This window comes from Girardinichthys multiradiatus, chromosome 5, assembly GCF_021462225.1.
Source record: "Girardinichthys multiradiatus isolate DD_20200921_A chromosome 5, DD_fGirMul_XY1, whole genome shotgun sequence".
Taxonomy (NCBI): domain Eukaryota; kingdom Metazoa; phylum Chordata; class Actinopteri; order Cyprinodontiformes; family Goodeidae; genus Girardinichthys; species Girardinichthys multiradiatus.
In genome coordinates, this window is record NC_061798.1 from 16,339,041 (window position 1) to 16,356,391 (window position 17,351).

The following is a 17,351-nucleotide window of genomic DNA, read 5'->3' on the forward strand; positions in this document are numbered from 1 at the left end:
GTCTTGTGTTTGGGATGTTAAGTAAATTCTCAGGTACTGGACAAATTCTAGTGGTGGTGAAAATAGTTACCACTAAGACCAGTTCAAATCAAAAGATACCTTTTTGCCAACTATTACCTTTTGACATCTGGAGTATCCAATTAATAGTATCTTGCAAAAGTATTCATACCAGCTACACGTTTTTACTTCTTGTCACATTACAACTATATTTTACTGTGATTTTATTTGGATTTTATGTGATAGATCAGCACAAAGTAGTGCATAATTGTTAAGGGGAAGGAAATCATAAATATTTTATTTTACAAAAATTAAATCTTAAATCTGTGGAGTGCATTTAGATTCAGCCCCCTATAATCAAAATAACTACATTTCGCTGCAACTGCTGCCACTGCCACACACACGCCACTTTGGGCCTCTTGACTGCTTCTCTGATTAATGCTCTCCTTGCCCAGCCTGTCAGTTTACATGGATGATCATGTCTTGGTAGATATGCAGTTTGCATTGTTGGATGATAGATTTAACTGTAGTCTGTGAAATTTTCAAATCTTGGAATATTGTTTTTATATCCAAACTCTGCATTAAACGTCTCCACAAATGTATCCATAACCTTTCTGCTGGGTTATTTTGTCTTCACAGAACACTGAGATAATATAATAAACGGGTGGACTCTATATATTTACTAATTCTTAAGTCAGTTGGACCTGAATTCAACACCTTCCACCTCACACATATATACTACTTTGTGTTGGTTAGATAAAATCCTCACAATACACGTTAAGGTTTGTGGTTGTAAATTGGCAAAATATGACAAAGTTTACTTCTGCCATTTACTGTAAGCCTTCCCTTCCATCCAAAACTAAATCAAGTGCTAGATTTGTTCCTGACTCCCCACAACCGAGGACATTCATACTTATTATTAAGCCGAACCCATTTGGACACAGAGATATGGGGGGAGGAAATTGAGAAGCCTCAAACTGGCATCATATTTGTACTCCCATAACCCACGTACAGTTAGGCACCTTAGCTCTCTTGATATCACACTCCCTCCACAATTTGGTGTTATTTTGCAGCCTGATGATAGTTTTGCTGACACGCTGTGAGTCACAAGAGCTCTTAAAGATGGGTTTGTCCCCACAGCTACTCTCCAAGGTATGATTTAATGCTGAATTCAACAATTTTTTTTGTGCAAAAGGTTGGGAATAAAAGAGTGGAGTGGTTAAATTGATGGAAAGGTTTGAATTAACCGCGTAATTCATTTGAACATGATGGCAAGCTTGCCTAAAGGCAGAGTCGGTACAGCAACCCGAGCAACTTAAAAAGAAATTTACAGCAATTCTCTTTCAGTCGAGAGAAATTTGTGAAATCGGTTGTAATAAAAGCGTCTTTGTGAATGGTGCAATGTAAGAAAGATTTACCTGGGAAGTTCTCATGCTTTCTGTATTTTGCAAAATCTGAACACAACTTAAAAAATCGGTTAAAATAAGTACACTTTTGCAAGCGATCTGCATGATCTCCCGATGCAAACAATTATGATTAAACAATTATGATTTGAAAGCTGACTACCAGAGTGAATAATTCATCAAGATGATGCAGTGCATTCCACTTCATAGGACTTTTCACTCAAGACTAGAGCACCTCAGGCAGCTTTGCTGCGCCAATTAAAGGATTAGCCGCTATGAAGCCAAGCATGAATAAGCGATAGAAGACATTAGTTATTGGTTTACTCAGCTGCTTCATTCTTAATAACAAAATGGACCTCAAGTGGTTCTTAGAGATAAAACAGGCTCACAGAGGCCCAAAGTCTTTGAATGTAGATGATAAAAAAAGAGTGCTGTAAAACCTTTGATATTTTTTTTGACTCTGGCCTTTTTTAGGACTGTCTGCTAACTAACTTGTTTCCCTTTGTATTCCTCTTTTGGCACGAAGGTTTTATATAATCAGTCTTCATTGTAAGGAGAGAAATAAATTAATAAATGTTAAAACCCCCTCTGTCATTCTGCTTTGACTAAAGTAAAAAGTGTACTGGATTTTAAAGTATTATTTATTATTTTTACAATATTTATTGATTTTTACAGTTAGACTAGAAATGTTATCACCTGCATAATTGTTTGACAAAAGAAATACCTTTGCCAGGTTACATCCTGATGATTTCCATTCAGTTAATAAAATAGGAGTCTGGCAATGTGTTCGCTCACCACCACGTGTGTCACGTCACTTTTTCCTCTTTTCCTTTTTTAGCTTTTATGCAATGCTAATTGTCTTTCCCACAATCTACATAAAGCAAACAGTCTTCAAGGAGGCAAAAACAATCACTCTGGCAGTGATTGATATAAGTTTTCATAAGTATGGCAGGGCTTTCCCCCAAAATGAATGCACTGCATTTAGGGAGAGCTCACTGCAGTTTTCTCAGGATCAAATCTGCTCGAGTGTTTAGTTTCAGGATGAGAGGCTCATGTTTACCCTCATTGACACCTGCAAATACCTTTGTATAGGGCTGCAGGTCCAGATCGTGTCAGCCCTAGGGTGCAGTTAAAGATGCCATCATACACCTGCTTCTACAAACCCACTGTCATCTGGACAAAGCCAGCAGCACTGTGAGGATTATGTTCCTTTAGTTTTTCCAGTGCATTTAACACAATTCAAGACTTAAAAAGCTCAACAAGCTGATAAAGAAGCCTGGCTCTGTTGGAACCTCTGGAGATCATTGTGCAAAGAAGGATTCTTCATAAAATGAAGAACATTATGGAGAACCCTGAGCATCCTCTTCATGAGACTGTCCTACAACAACAGAGTGTCTTCAATCAGAGGCTTCATCAGATCTGCTGTAAGACGGAGCGCTACAGGAGATCCTTCCTGCCCACAGCAATCAGCATCTACAACGGCTCTTTGAAGAAACCTTCGTAATGAACTGCAACAACATTTAATTTCTCTTTGGGATGAATAAAGTATTTTTGAATTGAATCCAATGCATTTACCTCTGATTGTAGCAATATTTAATATTTTTAAAACTAGTATTGTGACAAAGAAGGCTGGATGTGACAGTGAGCAGGACGGTAAAGAAGGCAAAGGAAAATCCAAAGAACCTCATGCGAGAACTGCTGCCAATTTGTTTTTGTGAGATTGTGCTTTTAAGGCATTTTCACAGAGGGGTGGCAATAATAAGGGGTGGAAAAGTGAAACGAAAGACTGACGCTTTTAAAGAATGAAGATTTTTTCTTTCAATTTTCACTCATGCAAGATGTTTTTATCCTAATCTCATTAATGTTTTATGTTGATACTGAGTTGTACACAGCCCGCTTGAATCCCCTCTGCACTGACACCATCCAGACTTAAATGGGTTACCACATACTTTTCACATTCTGATGAACACAGTACTGTAAAGTGGTTGTGGTCAAACAAGTGTAGACAGATGTGCACTCTCTGAGTTGAAGGTTTACAGTTAATTCTGCTGAGGAGAGGCAAAACCCATCTGGAGCACCCATCAGTTTCTGCTAGTTTTTCTTCAGCAGTTTTCCCAGCAGCCAATTTTTCAAAGTGAGAACAACTCAAGCATCCCTTGGCTTCCAAATATGACACATTGCTTTAGAAATCTCATTTGTTCCAAGTGGCTCAAAGGCAGTATCCCTCATACCTTTCAGTCTCCAATAGGACTATCAGTTGTCTTATCCATACGGGTTTGGACCCCCTGGTTGTATATCTGTCCATATTCCTCATTCTCATGCTCAATCTCCAATTCCTAAATGCTGGGATTTAACAACAACAGAAAAAGGCTTATCATCAAACCTTGATATAAAAGGAAAAACCTGGTTTACACTCCTGGTAGTATTCATGGACAGGATCTCAGGCCATTGGCGTGAAGAGGATGGTGTTTGTTTGAAAACCTCAGGGTATCTTCTTTACTTGTAGCAAACAGTTTGGTTCTGCCGGCATCTTCAGGATATGACCTTCAGTATGTCATTCAGTGGTTTACAGCCGAGTGTAAAGCAATCAGGGTGAGAGTCAGCTCACTCTAAATTTGAGGCCATGGTTCTGAATTGGAAAAAGGTGGATTGCTTCCTCTAGGTCAGGGGTCAGACTTTAGATTAAACAGATGAGTTCAACCACAGTGAGAGCCTTGATACATCAGTTCTTCTAATTCTGAATTCTCTTCCATGTTTCCTCCATTTGTGTATCAAAGCTCTCACTGTGGTTGTTCCAAATCCCAAAGCCTTGGAAATGGTTCTGTAACTTTTTCTCGGCTAATAAATGTCAATGTCTTTCTCATCTGTTCTTGAATTTGTTTAGATCACGGCATGATGTGTTGCCTTCTGAGATCTTCAACCTACTTCATAATGTCAGATGGGTTTTCTACAGAACTGGCAGTAATCAGACCTGGCAGCGGGTAATGAAATTGAAGTTAGCTGTCATAAAAAAGTAGTTAATCACTGTTAATTCATGATTTGACAAAAGAGAGTGATTGCATTTTTACATAGGGCCAGGTTGGTTTTTGGCTTTTTTCCCCTAAGAAATGAAATCATCATTTGAAAGCTGCATTTTCTATTTGCTTTGTTTGTGTGATCAGCTGAAACATGGATATGTGACAAAAAAGCAAGACAGAAAAAATCTGCTAGGCAGCAAATATTTTCATAGGACTCAAAATGTTTTCAACTCTCTGTTGAAAATAGTGTTGCAATTTTTGCTCCAGTACCTACAGTGTTCCAGCTTGCTAAACATGATAAACACACAACCATTAGTGAAATCTGCTCCTAATTTCCATAATAGGGCTGGTTTTAGCATACCATTTAGCTAACCACAGCACAACTTTAACCTCTTAGTCTCACCACATTCTCTACTAAATTCTTGCAGCCACTGAAAGCCACATTTGCATAAATTCCCTGATAACCAGCTGCACAGTGTGTTCAGGACCAGATCGTAGACTAACAGGATTTGCAGCTGTTTAGGGAACAGCTGCAGCTGGAGATACTTAAGATGGTACATTTCTGATGTATTTAACAATGTTTGAACTATGGGATAATAATGCACCTATTAGAACCATGCTTTGACCAAATCCTGATTCCACTGTGTTAAACTAGAATTAGCTCCAATGGCCACATGTAGATAAGCTTGTAAAATCTGTCAGGCAGACCTATAAACTAACTGGGCTGAGTCCTGCTGCTCAGCTGTGCACAGAGATCAAAGAGCCTTGTCTTCCAGGGCGGCACCCAGAGAGTTAACATCGCTCTGGGGACCCCTTTTAGTATCTAATTTCCCTAGTCGTTTCCCGTGAAGTGGTGAGCTCACATTCTATTCATGGGCCGTGGCAGCAGGCATTCCCTTCATCCTCGTTCTCTGTATCTGTTGCTTGTTTTGTCTTTTTCTCTTGGCTGTCAGCAATCACGATATTTCACTCCAGCACATGCTATGTCTCACTGTCCTCATTCATTCAGCTTTTTTGGGGTTTTTTTGGATTAAACTCCACATTCACAGTATCCTTTTTAACCGAAAGCAGTGAATTATCTCTTCTCTTATTTTTTTCATGTAACTCTTGTATTTAAATCATCCTATGGTTTTGTCATCTTCCTTCCTCTTGTTCTCCCTGCTTTACTTTTCTCCTGTTTCGTATCTGTTGACTTCGGCAGCCATCTCTCTGTCTCTTCATCTTTTGCTCCTGCTATTGCTCATTTTGGAAACTCAGAGCCTTCCCATGCTGGTTGGTGGCTGCAGGCTGTGTCCTTGAGCAGGGGTTAGGTCTAAAGGGGATATGTTGCTGTGATTGAGAATGAGAGAAAATGTTTGTTCCTAATGTGTACAGCTCAAGGACATGTGTGGTTTGCATGTAGGTTTTTTGGATGTAAGGAGGAGGGGCCATGTATGTTCTTTTCTGCCAGTGATTGCCCTTGACATGCAGAAAAGAGGCTAGGCACACACCTGACTGCCTGCATTTGTATTTGGATGAGATCTGTCCGAGTGTGTGAGTGTCCATGCGTGCACACGTCGGCGTCGTATTTCCTCTGGACAAACATCCAACCCTGTTATAAATGGGATTAGTAAACTGACACTGATTGCATTCAGTAAAAACAAAATGCACCCCATACTGTATCCCTGAATCAACGTACCAATGCATGATGAGTAGAGCGCCTCAAAGTTTTTTTGGGCCAAGACGGCTACGTTTGACCTGAATTACTCCAGGTGGAGAGTGCTGTATAAAGGGGTGCTGTCCACCTAAACTGAACAGCAGTTTAGGTGGACAGCCATGTCTTGGCACATTTAAAGTTTTGCCATACTCCTGCATCTTTGGGATGACGACCAGTGGTCAATGAAATATATTTTGTTCTTAGATAACCCTAACCCTGCCTTACACATCTCCACAACCTTATGTCAGACCTGTCTGGTGTGTTCCTTGGTCTTCGTACTGCTGTTTGTTCTCAAATTTTTTCTAACAAACCTCTGAGGTCTAAACAGATCCGCTGTGTTTGTACTTGAATTAAATTACACTCAGGTGGACTCCGGTTACTAGTGAGGTGACTTTTAAAGGCCGTCGTCGTCGTCTTCCGCTTCATCCAGGACCAGGGGGTAGCAGACTCGGTAGATGACACCCAGACGTCCCTCTCCCCAGAACCTCCTCCAGCTCCTCTGGGGCGAGCCCAAGGCGTTCCCAGGCCAGCCGAGAAACATAGTCCCTCCAGTATGTCCTGGGCCGTCACCGGTGCCTCCTCCCAGTGGGACATGCCTGGAACACCTCCCAAGGAAGGCGTCCAGGAGGCATCCGTTATAGATGCCCGAGGCACCTCAACTGGCTCCTCTCGATGTGGATGATGTGAGACTTCTGAAGGCATTTGACTGAATTTTATTTATGATAATAACATTAATAATACACTTTATTTATATAGCGCCCTTTACAGATAAAAATAACACTTTACAGAGTGCAAGTAAAGTAGATATAGCTAAAGACTTCATATAAAAATAAGAAAAGTAAAAACAGCTAATGAAACAATAAAATAAAAGATTTACCAAAAGGTTTGTCCAGATAAAAGTGTCTTAAATGGCTTTTTAAAGGAATCAACAGTCAGTCAAATGGAGTGACAGGGCACAACCTGGAGGCTGCTGCCTGAAAGGAAAGGTCACCCTGAGTTTTCAACTGGGTCTTAGTGACCTTCAGGAGGTTCTTTGCCAAGGACCGAAAAGAGCCAGAAAAATGAGGAATCAACATTTTGATTGGGCCAGTCCAAAGTTTTAAATGTCAAGAATAAAATTCTTAAATCAATTCTAAATTTAACAGGTAGCCAATGTAGGGAGGATGAAACCGGGGTGATGTGTGTTGTTAGTTCCTTTTAAAAGCCTTGCTGCTACTCTGGTCCAACTGGAGACGAATGACAGCAGATTTGCTGAAACAAGTAAAAGGAGAGTACGGTAATAATAATCGAAGCACTGCATTAAATGCGTGCTTCACTTTCAGATTTTTATTTCAATAATAATAGGAAGAAAACCATTTTCCATCCACTTCACAATTTGCACTACTCTGTGTAAGTCTATCACATAGCAAAAAAAAACTGCATTGAAGTTTGTGGTGGTAATGTGACAAGACGCAGTGAAATTCACTGGTTGTGAATACTTTTGCAAGGCACTGTACAGAAAGTGGAACAGTTCCCTTGTTCTGCCTGGCTGTAACAATGACATGCAATACCTGCAGAGTCCCCGTGGAGAGCATAGAGAGCTGCTGAAAGCTCGCTGATAGGTGAGAAGTATGGTTTGTCATCTCCCCTAGTAATAACCTGCTCATTTGGCTGTCTGGAGAACTACACTAATGGCTGACCAGAAAGACATTTAGAGCCAAGAACCTACCTAAGAGTTTTGGTGGTCATGTCGGCTCCTGTGATGCCGTGATACACCAGCGTTTCATTCCACACTGGATTCAGGGTGTTCTTCAGGGTTTTTGTGCGTAGCTTGTTTGCCTGCAGAGGGAATACAAAAGGGAGAAAATGAGTCAGAGAATATGACAGATCTGGAAAGAATAAAGAAGAGAAAGTAGTAGTTAAAGACCAATGGATCAGACTCATCAGATTACAGTAGGAAAAAAGAAACAAATAATCAGCAAAGCACTGTGAAAATAAATGACAAAAAAACAAAAACAGATCATGGTTAAATAGAGTGAAGAGGACATTATTTATCTCATTCCCTCGGGAAATTGATAACATCTGCTGAAACAGGGCTTTGGGGTTGGGCTGGGGGAGACTCCGCTGTCAACAAGCAGTGGGGTCTCTTACAACCCAGCCACAACCCCAATTCTTATGTGCTTTAGGCATACACAATTGCAACATTTCACATTACCATAGATGTGAAAACAAAACGGGGGGTGTGGGATTTCCCCTGGCTCCAACCACGGACCTGGGGTGTGGGAATGGCCTGGGGGTCTCTGGTAGCACCATTAGGAGGACCCCGGCAGGTTGCTGCCCACCTTGGTGGGGTCTGTGTGGGTCCTTAGGTATTGGTGTTAGTGCGGGCCCGCCGGGGGGACCGGGTTCTGGGCTTCGCCTGCATGGATGGGGGTGAAGGTGTGGCTTGGCCAGGGGGGGGACCAGTGGTACCATAGATCTCGCTCTATGCCTTATTGCTCCTGTGCTTTGCTGGTGACCTACTTATGTGCGAGGCATATGGCTGCCCTGGAGTGATGCTTTATGTCTGGCAGCCTGGGACAGCTGTGACCTTACGGCAACACAAGTTACTATAACATCAATGTAGACTGCTTACTTTGAAGATGGATTGGATTTGGAATTAATAAAGTTAATCACGCAATTAGGATACTGTGTTGAGATGCTTTTTGTAGAGCAAAACTTCCCTGGAACATGTAGGCATCCTGTTCTATATGGTATGCCTGAAATGTTGCAACAGAAAAAAATAATCAGAAGGAGACAATGCAAGGTCTCCTTGACCTCACCTAGTCTCCTTTCTACTACCCAACATAAGAGACCTCTCTAGCCGCAGTCGGAACTCAGAAACGCTGTTTCAAATAAAAATAATTTGAATGTTTATCTGCACCTTCAGTAATTCGCATGATTTAATTTTCTCAAAGCTCTGGTTCAAATGCTTCATTACAAAATTGTGTTTTAATAACACTCATTAACCCAAAGGCAGGTGTGAATTGGTCTTTAGGATAAAGCATTTATTTTTGACTATTAAATCAGTTCAATGAGGTTTAAATGACACTGGCTGAAACAAAAATGAGAACTTGTATAAATGAACACTAACACTGGGTCTACATGTGCAGATCTCCAACTATATTGATGGAATGTATGTTAATGCTTAAATAATAGGAATTCACACAGCAACCAATTTCCGTATTTTCCAATCAATCAATCATTTTCTACCGCTTATTCCATAGTGGGTCGCGGGGGAGCTGGTACCTATCTCCAGCAGTCTATGGGCAAGAGGCAGGGTACACCCTGGACAGGTTGCCAGTCCATCGCAGGGCAACACACAAACAACCATGCACACACTCATTCATACACCTAAAGGCAATTTAGAGTGCCCAATTAACCTAACAGGCATGTCTTTGGACTGTGGGAGGAAGCCGGAGTACCCGGTGAGAACCCACGCATGCACAGGAAGAACATGCAAACTCCATGCAGAAAGACCCCAGGCTGGGAATCGAACCTAGGACCTTCTTGCTGCAAGGCAACAGTGCTACCAACTGCACCACCGTATTTTCCAAATTACCTATAATTAACACATAACCAACTTCTTAACATTTAGAGAGACTGCAAAGCTATGCACTTACCAAGGCCATATATATAATTTTTGACCTTTAAGGAAGCATTTTGAACCATTATTTTTCAGGGTTTTTAGATAAAAGCTTACATGCACCTCCACTAACATTGGAGCTGTGGCGATTGGTCTAAGACTGCAAGAGAAGCTCAGCTTCCCCTAAAATGTCAAAAAATAAGTGATCAAATAAATACTGTTGTGTGTACATGTCATTGACTAAATATGGGCTACAACGCGCTCAACTTTTGTTCAGAATCAGTTTCTTATCACTGGTAACGACGCGGCTTTCCTCTCACTCATTCCCTCAGCTTCACAGTGCTTTAAACAGTGAGTTCAATAACGAAGTGAAAATGCTGGGCTTTGTCCCGCCCATCGGACACTCAGCGTCTCTGGGGGTCTATGGGGCAGCCTCGGCTGATGTGAAACAAAATGAGTCATTGGATAAATGCTGGGCTTTGTCCCACCCATCGGACGCTCAGCGTCTCTGGGGGACTATGGGGCAGTGGGCTGGCCTTGGCTGGCCCGGACGCTCAGCTTCTGCATGATGATTGGATGATCTGTGTGAGGCTGAATCCCTTTTTGATTGACAGCAAAATGAGCGAATCAGCGATTCAGCGATCTTGAAATTGAGCTTCCCCTCCTGAAAAGACCAGCATCCGCCACTCCATTGCAGTAAATGTTCATTAGAGAGTTGGTCTTCAGCCACGTGCATTTTGGAGTCGCCAGCAAGCTTCTGGCATAATTTTGACTGCTGGGCAGTGGCGGCTGGTAAAAAATATTCTTGGTGGGGCTGATGTAACAATACATTTCTCTACCTACTCCAACATATGAAATGGAATCAACAGTGAGACAACGAATGCAATTGAACAGCATCCCTTTCATCATGCCCGCACAATGCTAGTTCAAAAGTACCACAAAACCTAATACAGTCAGTGAGTTTAGATAAAATATGACGATTCTTATCAACCTCTTCATTGTGCCTTCTTACCGCAACATGGTGTCCGTCATCCAGCTGCGGCGCTATGCTAATCTTTCGCACCACAGCTAGCTTGACACAGTTTTCCATATGAACTCTTGATTGTTCATGCTTCTTAATGCATTCGAAGAGATGCCTGAAGTCGGTTTGTCCGGACTGCGTCCACGTTAAATCACATTCAGCACTTTTGAAAAGAATCAAGGAAGTCTTTCAGGCATAGTCACAAAATTGTCAATATGGCTGAGGTTGGAGCTTTGAGAAGTCCATTCCTTGCTTATCCATTCCGAAACAAATTTTGATCATTGTTATGTGGGAACACCTGGTTTGTCTACTAATTTATCAGAGTCAGATATCAGGGTCAACCTCAGATAAAAGCAGATTGGTTAGGATGATCAGCAGTCACCAAGGCTCAAGTCAACTGTGAGCTTGAAAGTGATTTCCTCAATAAAGCAAGATTTCTTTCACCCAGGACTGAGGCTGACACCATCAAGTTCAATTGAAAACTGTAGCTACTCATATAGAGAATCCAAAAGCCTTCTATTGATCAATTTTGGTCAGACGAGACAAATTAAACTGTTTGGCTAAAATAAACGAAGTACAATTGGAAGAGTCAAAGTGAGGCTTTCAAGTTGAAGATCATTGTAGCCCCTGCCAAGCACAGTGCAAGCACCATCATGAATACTTTTGCAAGGCACTGTAGCAGGTACAGTTTTTCCATTGAAAACAGTAATGCACTGCACCAAATTATGGCTTTGTAAGTTCTTTGAAGTTGTATAATTCTTCCACCCTGGAAAAAGAACAGTTAAAATGAATCATTAAAGGACATTCATTAGTGGCCATGACTGTCCATGATGAGATGTCCATTTTTCACTCTCTTGCTGTCTTGTTGATGTACTAGAGCATTTAAACATCAGGTTATAAATAGAAGTTTAGCAGGTTTTCAGCTATACTGAGTACTGTATATATACTGTTTTTTGAACCAGTAAAGAAACTGTGACCCATCCTTTATGTGAGTTCTGCTCATGTCAGAATTTCTGAAAACAAGCACCCCAGCCCCATTTCCCATTCCCTCACTACCACTGTCAGCCTCTTACTCCAGCGCCTCAGGGCCAGATGCTGAACCCTGCCTGACATTTTTTTTTTACTATTTTTCCTGCTGCATCCCCTTGTTCTGTCAGTGCTGCCTTAACCTCCTTTCTCTCTCCTTTCCCCATGTAGTTTCTTTCTTTATTGTCTGTCTTTTTCTTTTGTGCTAGAAACTTCTTTCTTATCACTTGAAACCAGAACCTTGCTGGGAAGAAAAAAACATTTTTCATCCATATTACTTGTGCTAGTGATTAATGTAAGCACCACATTAATGATGCTCATTCTCCAGAAATCTCTTCATTTTAATTGAAGTTTTCTTTACACATTTCCTCTCAATACACAAGTTCCCCGTTTCTTGTCTTTTGCTGCCTCCATTCTCCTTCGGGTCTGGTGGTTTGCATCTGTTCCTAAATGTTTCATCACTAACCTTCCATCTGTCCATAACGCTGTTCTTCCTTTTTCGCCATCTCTCTGCATTTTTTTTTACTTATTTATCTCACAGTCTTCCTTACGAAGTCCTTCCTCCCCAGAGCTGTGATGGATAGACCCTGGCTGTGAGTGTGCATCTTCTGCCTGAGATGGGAACATAAAAAATTCCAGAGACTGTCGTAGCACCAAGTATCACTGTGCCAGTGTTTATGCAAGAGAAGGAGAGAGGCGACAGTGGAGAAGAATGGAGAAAGGAGGGGTTAGCTTCTCTGTGTGGCTGTGACTAAATCCTTAGCATGTATTTGGACGAACACACACAAGGTCACACAGCGCATGTGTTGCACTGTCATACATCACAAGACAACATGCTTGGCCGAAGGAGCCTGCAAATGGGAGAAAAAAAGGAAGAAAGGAAAAGGAGAAAGGCGGGGGGTGAAGGAGGTGGTCAGAAGAGGAGCTAAAATTTCTTGAGAGCTTTTGTGCGGATGCTGGATTTGGATTAGTCATCGCAAACTGTGCACACAGAGTGGACGGGAGGTGGAGATGTGCGAGAGTCTGTCATGCTCACCTCAAGTGACATGCTCCATCAGCAGCCGTCCATGTAGTCTGCTGGATATTTAGCAAACACGGGTTCACGGGCACCCTGCAGACTCAGTCATACCCCTCCAGCCACAAATACTACCTTTACCACCACCACCCCGTCCTCCATCAACACTCGCCTGTTGACGTGAGCCGTGTAACAATCCTCACTGTTTCCATGACAACCACCTGCTGCTGTCCTCCCCTCGTCTGTCTCTGTCTCCCTTTTCCCCCTCCCACTCAGTTGCCCCACACCCCCTTTTTATCCCTCTACACACTGTTGGTATTTCAAGGTCAGAGAGGGGCAAAAGCAGATGGCGCAATAGAGGCAGATATCTGGGTGGAAAGTGGAGAGAGGGGGCCCAAAACAGTGCAGCGTGTCACAAATCTACATGTTTAGCTTGTTTCTCATTTGCTTTTCACACCTTAGAGTTCAGTCATGGTCTTTGCTTACCCTTAACTTGACTCGGCGTCCCACCCACCTATCAAAACCCCCAGTTCGAGCTGAAATGGCTGACAACAGGTTGCACCCTGCCACAGCCAGGGGAGTAGGGTTGCTGCTGCTGCTGCAACTGTTGTGGCGAGCCTTATCTTTCTCACTGCTTGGGCTGAAAACCAGACAAGAGCAGGGCAGCTGAGCAGAACATGTTTTGGCTTGATAAAGCAGAGGACCGCGTGAACCCATGCCAAGTGGCATCCAAGTGAAAAGCTGAATTTAGATGAATGCCATGTTTCATAAATGTTTGACACCCTTGTGAAAACCCTTTTATAACCTTTTCATGGCTAAGTAAACATCTGGGAAGGCAATGTTTCAAAGGGGGCTGTGAACAAATTTAGCATGTTCTCCATTATAGAAAACATCAGTCCAATATTAAAGCAATGGTCTTCATAACACCAATTTTAAACTGATTAATTTAAACTGATATTGATTACTCACTTAATATTTAATCCATGTGACTAAGTGACTGTCAAAAGGCACAGTTTGTAACGCCTTAGCTCATTCAAGCTTTAAATCGATGCTTTTCTTATTTGCTGTTGCAACTTGCTGCACTGCTGTCCTAAATCTAGCTTGTAAATAAACAAGAACAGCAGGTAGAGATGCAGTGGCAACAGGTTGATTGACATTTTTACCAATTCGTACCTGCTTTTAATATTCATTGTAGAGGGGAGAAACGACAAGCAGCATATTCAGTTTTAGCTGCAACATTTCTTCTGTACCCTGTATAGATGCTTCTGCATATAAATATGCAATGCATTTGCTGCTGGATTCAAGCTCAGAATTGCGAAGAGGGGTACACACCTTGAAACTGCGCCGACGTTCAGTGGTGCTGGCTGGTGCATGACAATCTTGTGTGCTGTAATCGGAATGCAGCATCTAGCTATCTGCCCAACTAAAGCCGAGGCACCTTTTTCACCAGTTTTGAGGTCAACTCATACACAGCAATGGGTTCGGAAGTTGTGTGCTTTGTACCACAACAAAACATTTCTGTTTGTGTTTCTGATGATGCAATAATTCCATGTTTTTGTTGGGCTCCAGGTCAGTTTGCCAAATCATCCTTGCGATTTGTATGAAGGCTTCGCCATTTTGTCTTGTCCCGCTTCCTTTTGGTACCACAAAAAATATATATTTTGTACCAATGTAATTAAACTCTACTGTTTTTCAGAAAACACATACAGTATTTTACTGATCTATGTAAACCGATTACAACCCCTTATCAAATGAAAATAACCATAAGCAACTATCAGTTATCTACTGTAGACAGAAGACTATGAAAATATTATAGAAAATTGCTTAAAATGTTCGGTTCGTGGTGTAGTGGTAGAGCGTGAGTACGGAGGCTTTAGTCCACAACGCAGCTGTCAGTACTTCCTGTCCCAACCCCAGAGACCTGTGCTGCAGGTGTTTCCCTCTCCAGCCAACTTCCTGTCTGTCTACTTTGAAAAGTAAATAAATAAATAAAGCCACTAGCAATACAAATAAATAAAATAAAAAAATAAAACTGGCTGTTGTCAAAGTGGGTACAATGTGAAACATCCGGCTGGAAGATTTGCATTGATGCATGGTTGATATTGATTTATGGGCCGACAACCCAGGTGGTAGGGGTTGATGGTATGACAGCTGATGATATAATGTAGCTTTCCACTGTTAGTGTGTGAATGTGTGTATGAATGGGTGGATGAACGATTGTAGTGTGAAGCAGTGGCGGATGTCTTTCAAGGAGGGGAAGCTCAGTTTCAAGATCGCTGATTTGCTGATTCGCTCATTTTGCTAATTTTGTCAATCAAAAAGGGATTCAGTCTCACACAGATCATCCAATCATCATGCAGAAGCTGAGCGTCCAGGCCAGCCAAGGCCAGCCCACTGCCCCATAGACCCCCAGAGACAGTGAGCGTCCGATGGGCGAGACAAAGCCCAGCATTTATCCAAAGACTCGTCTCGTTTCGCTGCAGCTGAGGCTGCCCCATAGTCCCCCAGAGACGCTGAGCGTCCGATGGGCGAGACAAAGCCCAGCATTTTTGCTTTGCTATTGAACTCACTGTTTAAAGCACTGTGAAGCTGCGGGAATGAGTGAGAGGAAAGCTGCGTTGTTACCAGTGATAAGACGCTGATTCTGAACAAACGTTGAGCGCGTTGTAGCGCATATTTAGTCAATGACATGTACACACAACAGTATATATTTGATCACTTATTTTTTGACATTTTAGGGGAAGCTGAGCTTCCTTTGCAGTCTTAGAGCAATCGCCACTGTTGTAAAGCGTTTTGGGGTCCTCGGACTAGATGAAGCGCTATACAAGTACAGGCCATTTACCATTACCATATAAAACATCCCATTAAAAACGACTCCCTTTCATACCTGAAGAAGTCAGGTACAAAACAAGTAAAACTTAAAGGACACAAAATAGTGAAGAAGTGGAAGGACCGCTACCATTTTATCTTCTGCTTTGTAAAGTTGCTGTTGAGTGAACATACTGAATGAGATTTAGTACTGATTTTTTTTTACGAGTTTCTGTAAAATCATTATTGCCCATAGTTACCTTACCCATAGTAGAAAGATCTCATTTCAAAATCCTTAGAATGGTGGAAGGCTTACAAGTCAGTCAGGAGTAGCTGTACCTGTCTTCTTAACCATCTGATTTGAGGGATTAGCTGATCATGAGGCAGGACAATTTTCACACAACTATACAACCTGGAAATCACTGGAACATACCATCTTCAGTGGTGTTGCACTACTGATACGAATCCAAACCTTTACATCGTCATTCGTCGAGAGCAGACCGATGAGTTTCAGCTAAGCTCACAGTCATATGACATCGTTCTACTGCAAAACTGCCAGGAACAACTTTATAGAACCTCACTTCTAAATCCCAAAGTAACCCTTTAAGGCACAAAGGTGATCAGCAATAATAAACAAGCCTTGCAATTTGCCTATTTTATTTCTAAGGTAATTGACCCATTCTCATCACTACTGTTTATTGCTCAAATTTAAACTATAGTCTGCAATGTCAATTAAGTAATTGCATTTATTTGGGTGGCAATGTTCTCTGTATTCCTGAAATGAAAACCAGGTGAACAAAGCAAACAGAAGTGTGATATTATTTAAAATGATTGTAATAACTGGCTGAAAGAGTTCAGGGTTTTTTAATTATGCTAGCAACTCTGTTCACTAAATTATCTATGGGCTTATACTAAAACAATAACAAAAGCAAATTTGCACAGTTAGAGAGTTGATTACAAATAGTTCAATGCCAATAAACTGTTCACATCAGCTCTGAGCATGGGTGTACTGGATGGCCCAGTTTGGAATCATGTTACATTAATTGCTGTTGAGTTGGAGCAGTGACCTTGCTGGCTCCTGGGAGAAGATGGAGCTTGACGTATGGATCGGCCAGCCCATTGGAGTCCATTGCTTTCAGACCCTGTGGACACATGCAAACAGACACATGGACAGGAAGATCAAAGTTGACATCAATGTGTCCCTAAAACCAAGTGACACAAGTGACAGGATCAGAATACAACAGCAAATAACAGCAGACCATTTCGAATGTACTCAGTTCTCAGTTTGCCTACAGGCTCTTTCTTTCTTCGCTTGTGTTTTACGCTCGCCTCGAAGGAACTCCCTGGTCAAGATTTACATAATTAACATCATGTGACAGTATGAAGCATGTAGCTTGTGGATGGCTTGTGTCCTTGCGTCTCTGCATGAGCAACCTAGCCGCATTACCCAACCTTTCCCTGTTGTGTCGAGCTGACGAGTTGACGCGGTGTGTGGTGAAAACGCTTCTCCATAGAGGTTGCAAGACAACGGCGTGACATCTCGCTCAAATGCAGAAGAGCTGTTTTTCAATGGGCTTTCAAGGATGATTACTCACACAAACAGATGATCTGTTTATATAAAGAGCATATTGAGAACTGAGTGTACCTTTGCCTTGTGAATAGTGCAGTGAAGGCAGTTGTTCTCTTGATCAAAGAGCAAAGTGAACTCCAGCGTTCCCAGGTAGGCTGAAAAACACAACACAAACACAGCAATTACTGTCAGTC

General features: G+C 41.9%; 1 protein-coding gene across 1 annotated transcript in view; it reads right to left on the bottom strand.

Annotated features, from left to right (window-relative positions):
* The window catches only part of doc2d (double C2-like domains, delta), a 66,343-nt gene that overhangs the window by 43,261 nt on the left and 5,731 nt on the right, over window positions 1–17,351 (bottom strand). The window contains exons 3-5 of the mRNA XM_047366948.1: window positions 17,233–17,312; window positions 16,655–16,729; window positions 7,822–7,931 (exon numbers count right to left, since the gene is read on the bottom strand). Of these exons, the coding sequence (XP_047222904.1) occupies window positions 7,822–7,931; window positions 16,655–16,729; window positions 17,233–17,312 (265 nt within the window). The remainder of the gene's footprint in view (window positions 1–7,821; window positions 7,932–16,654; window positions 16,730–17,232; window positions 17,313–17,351) is intronic.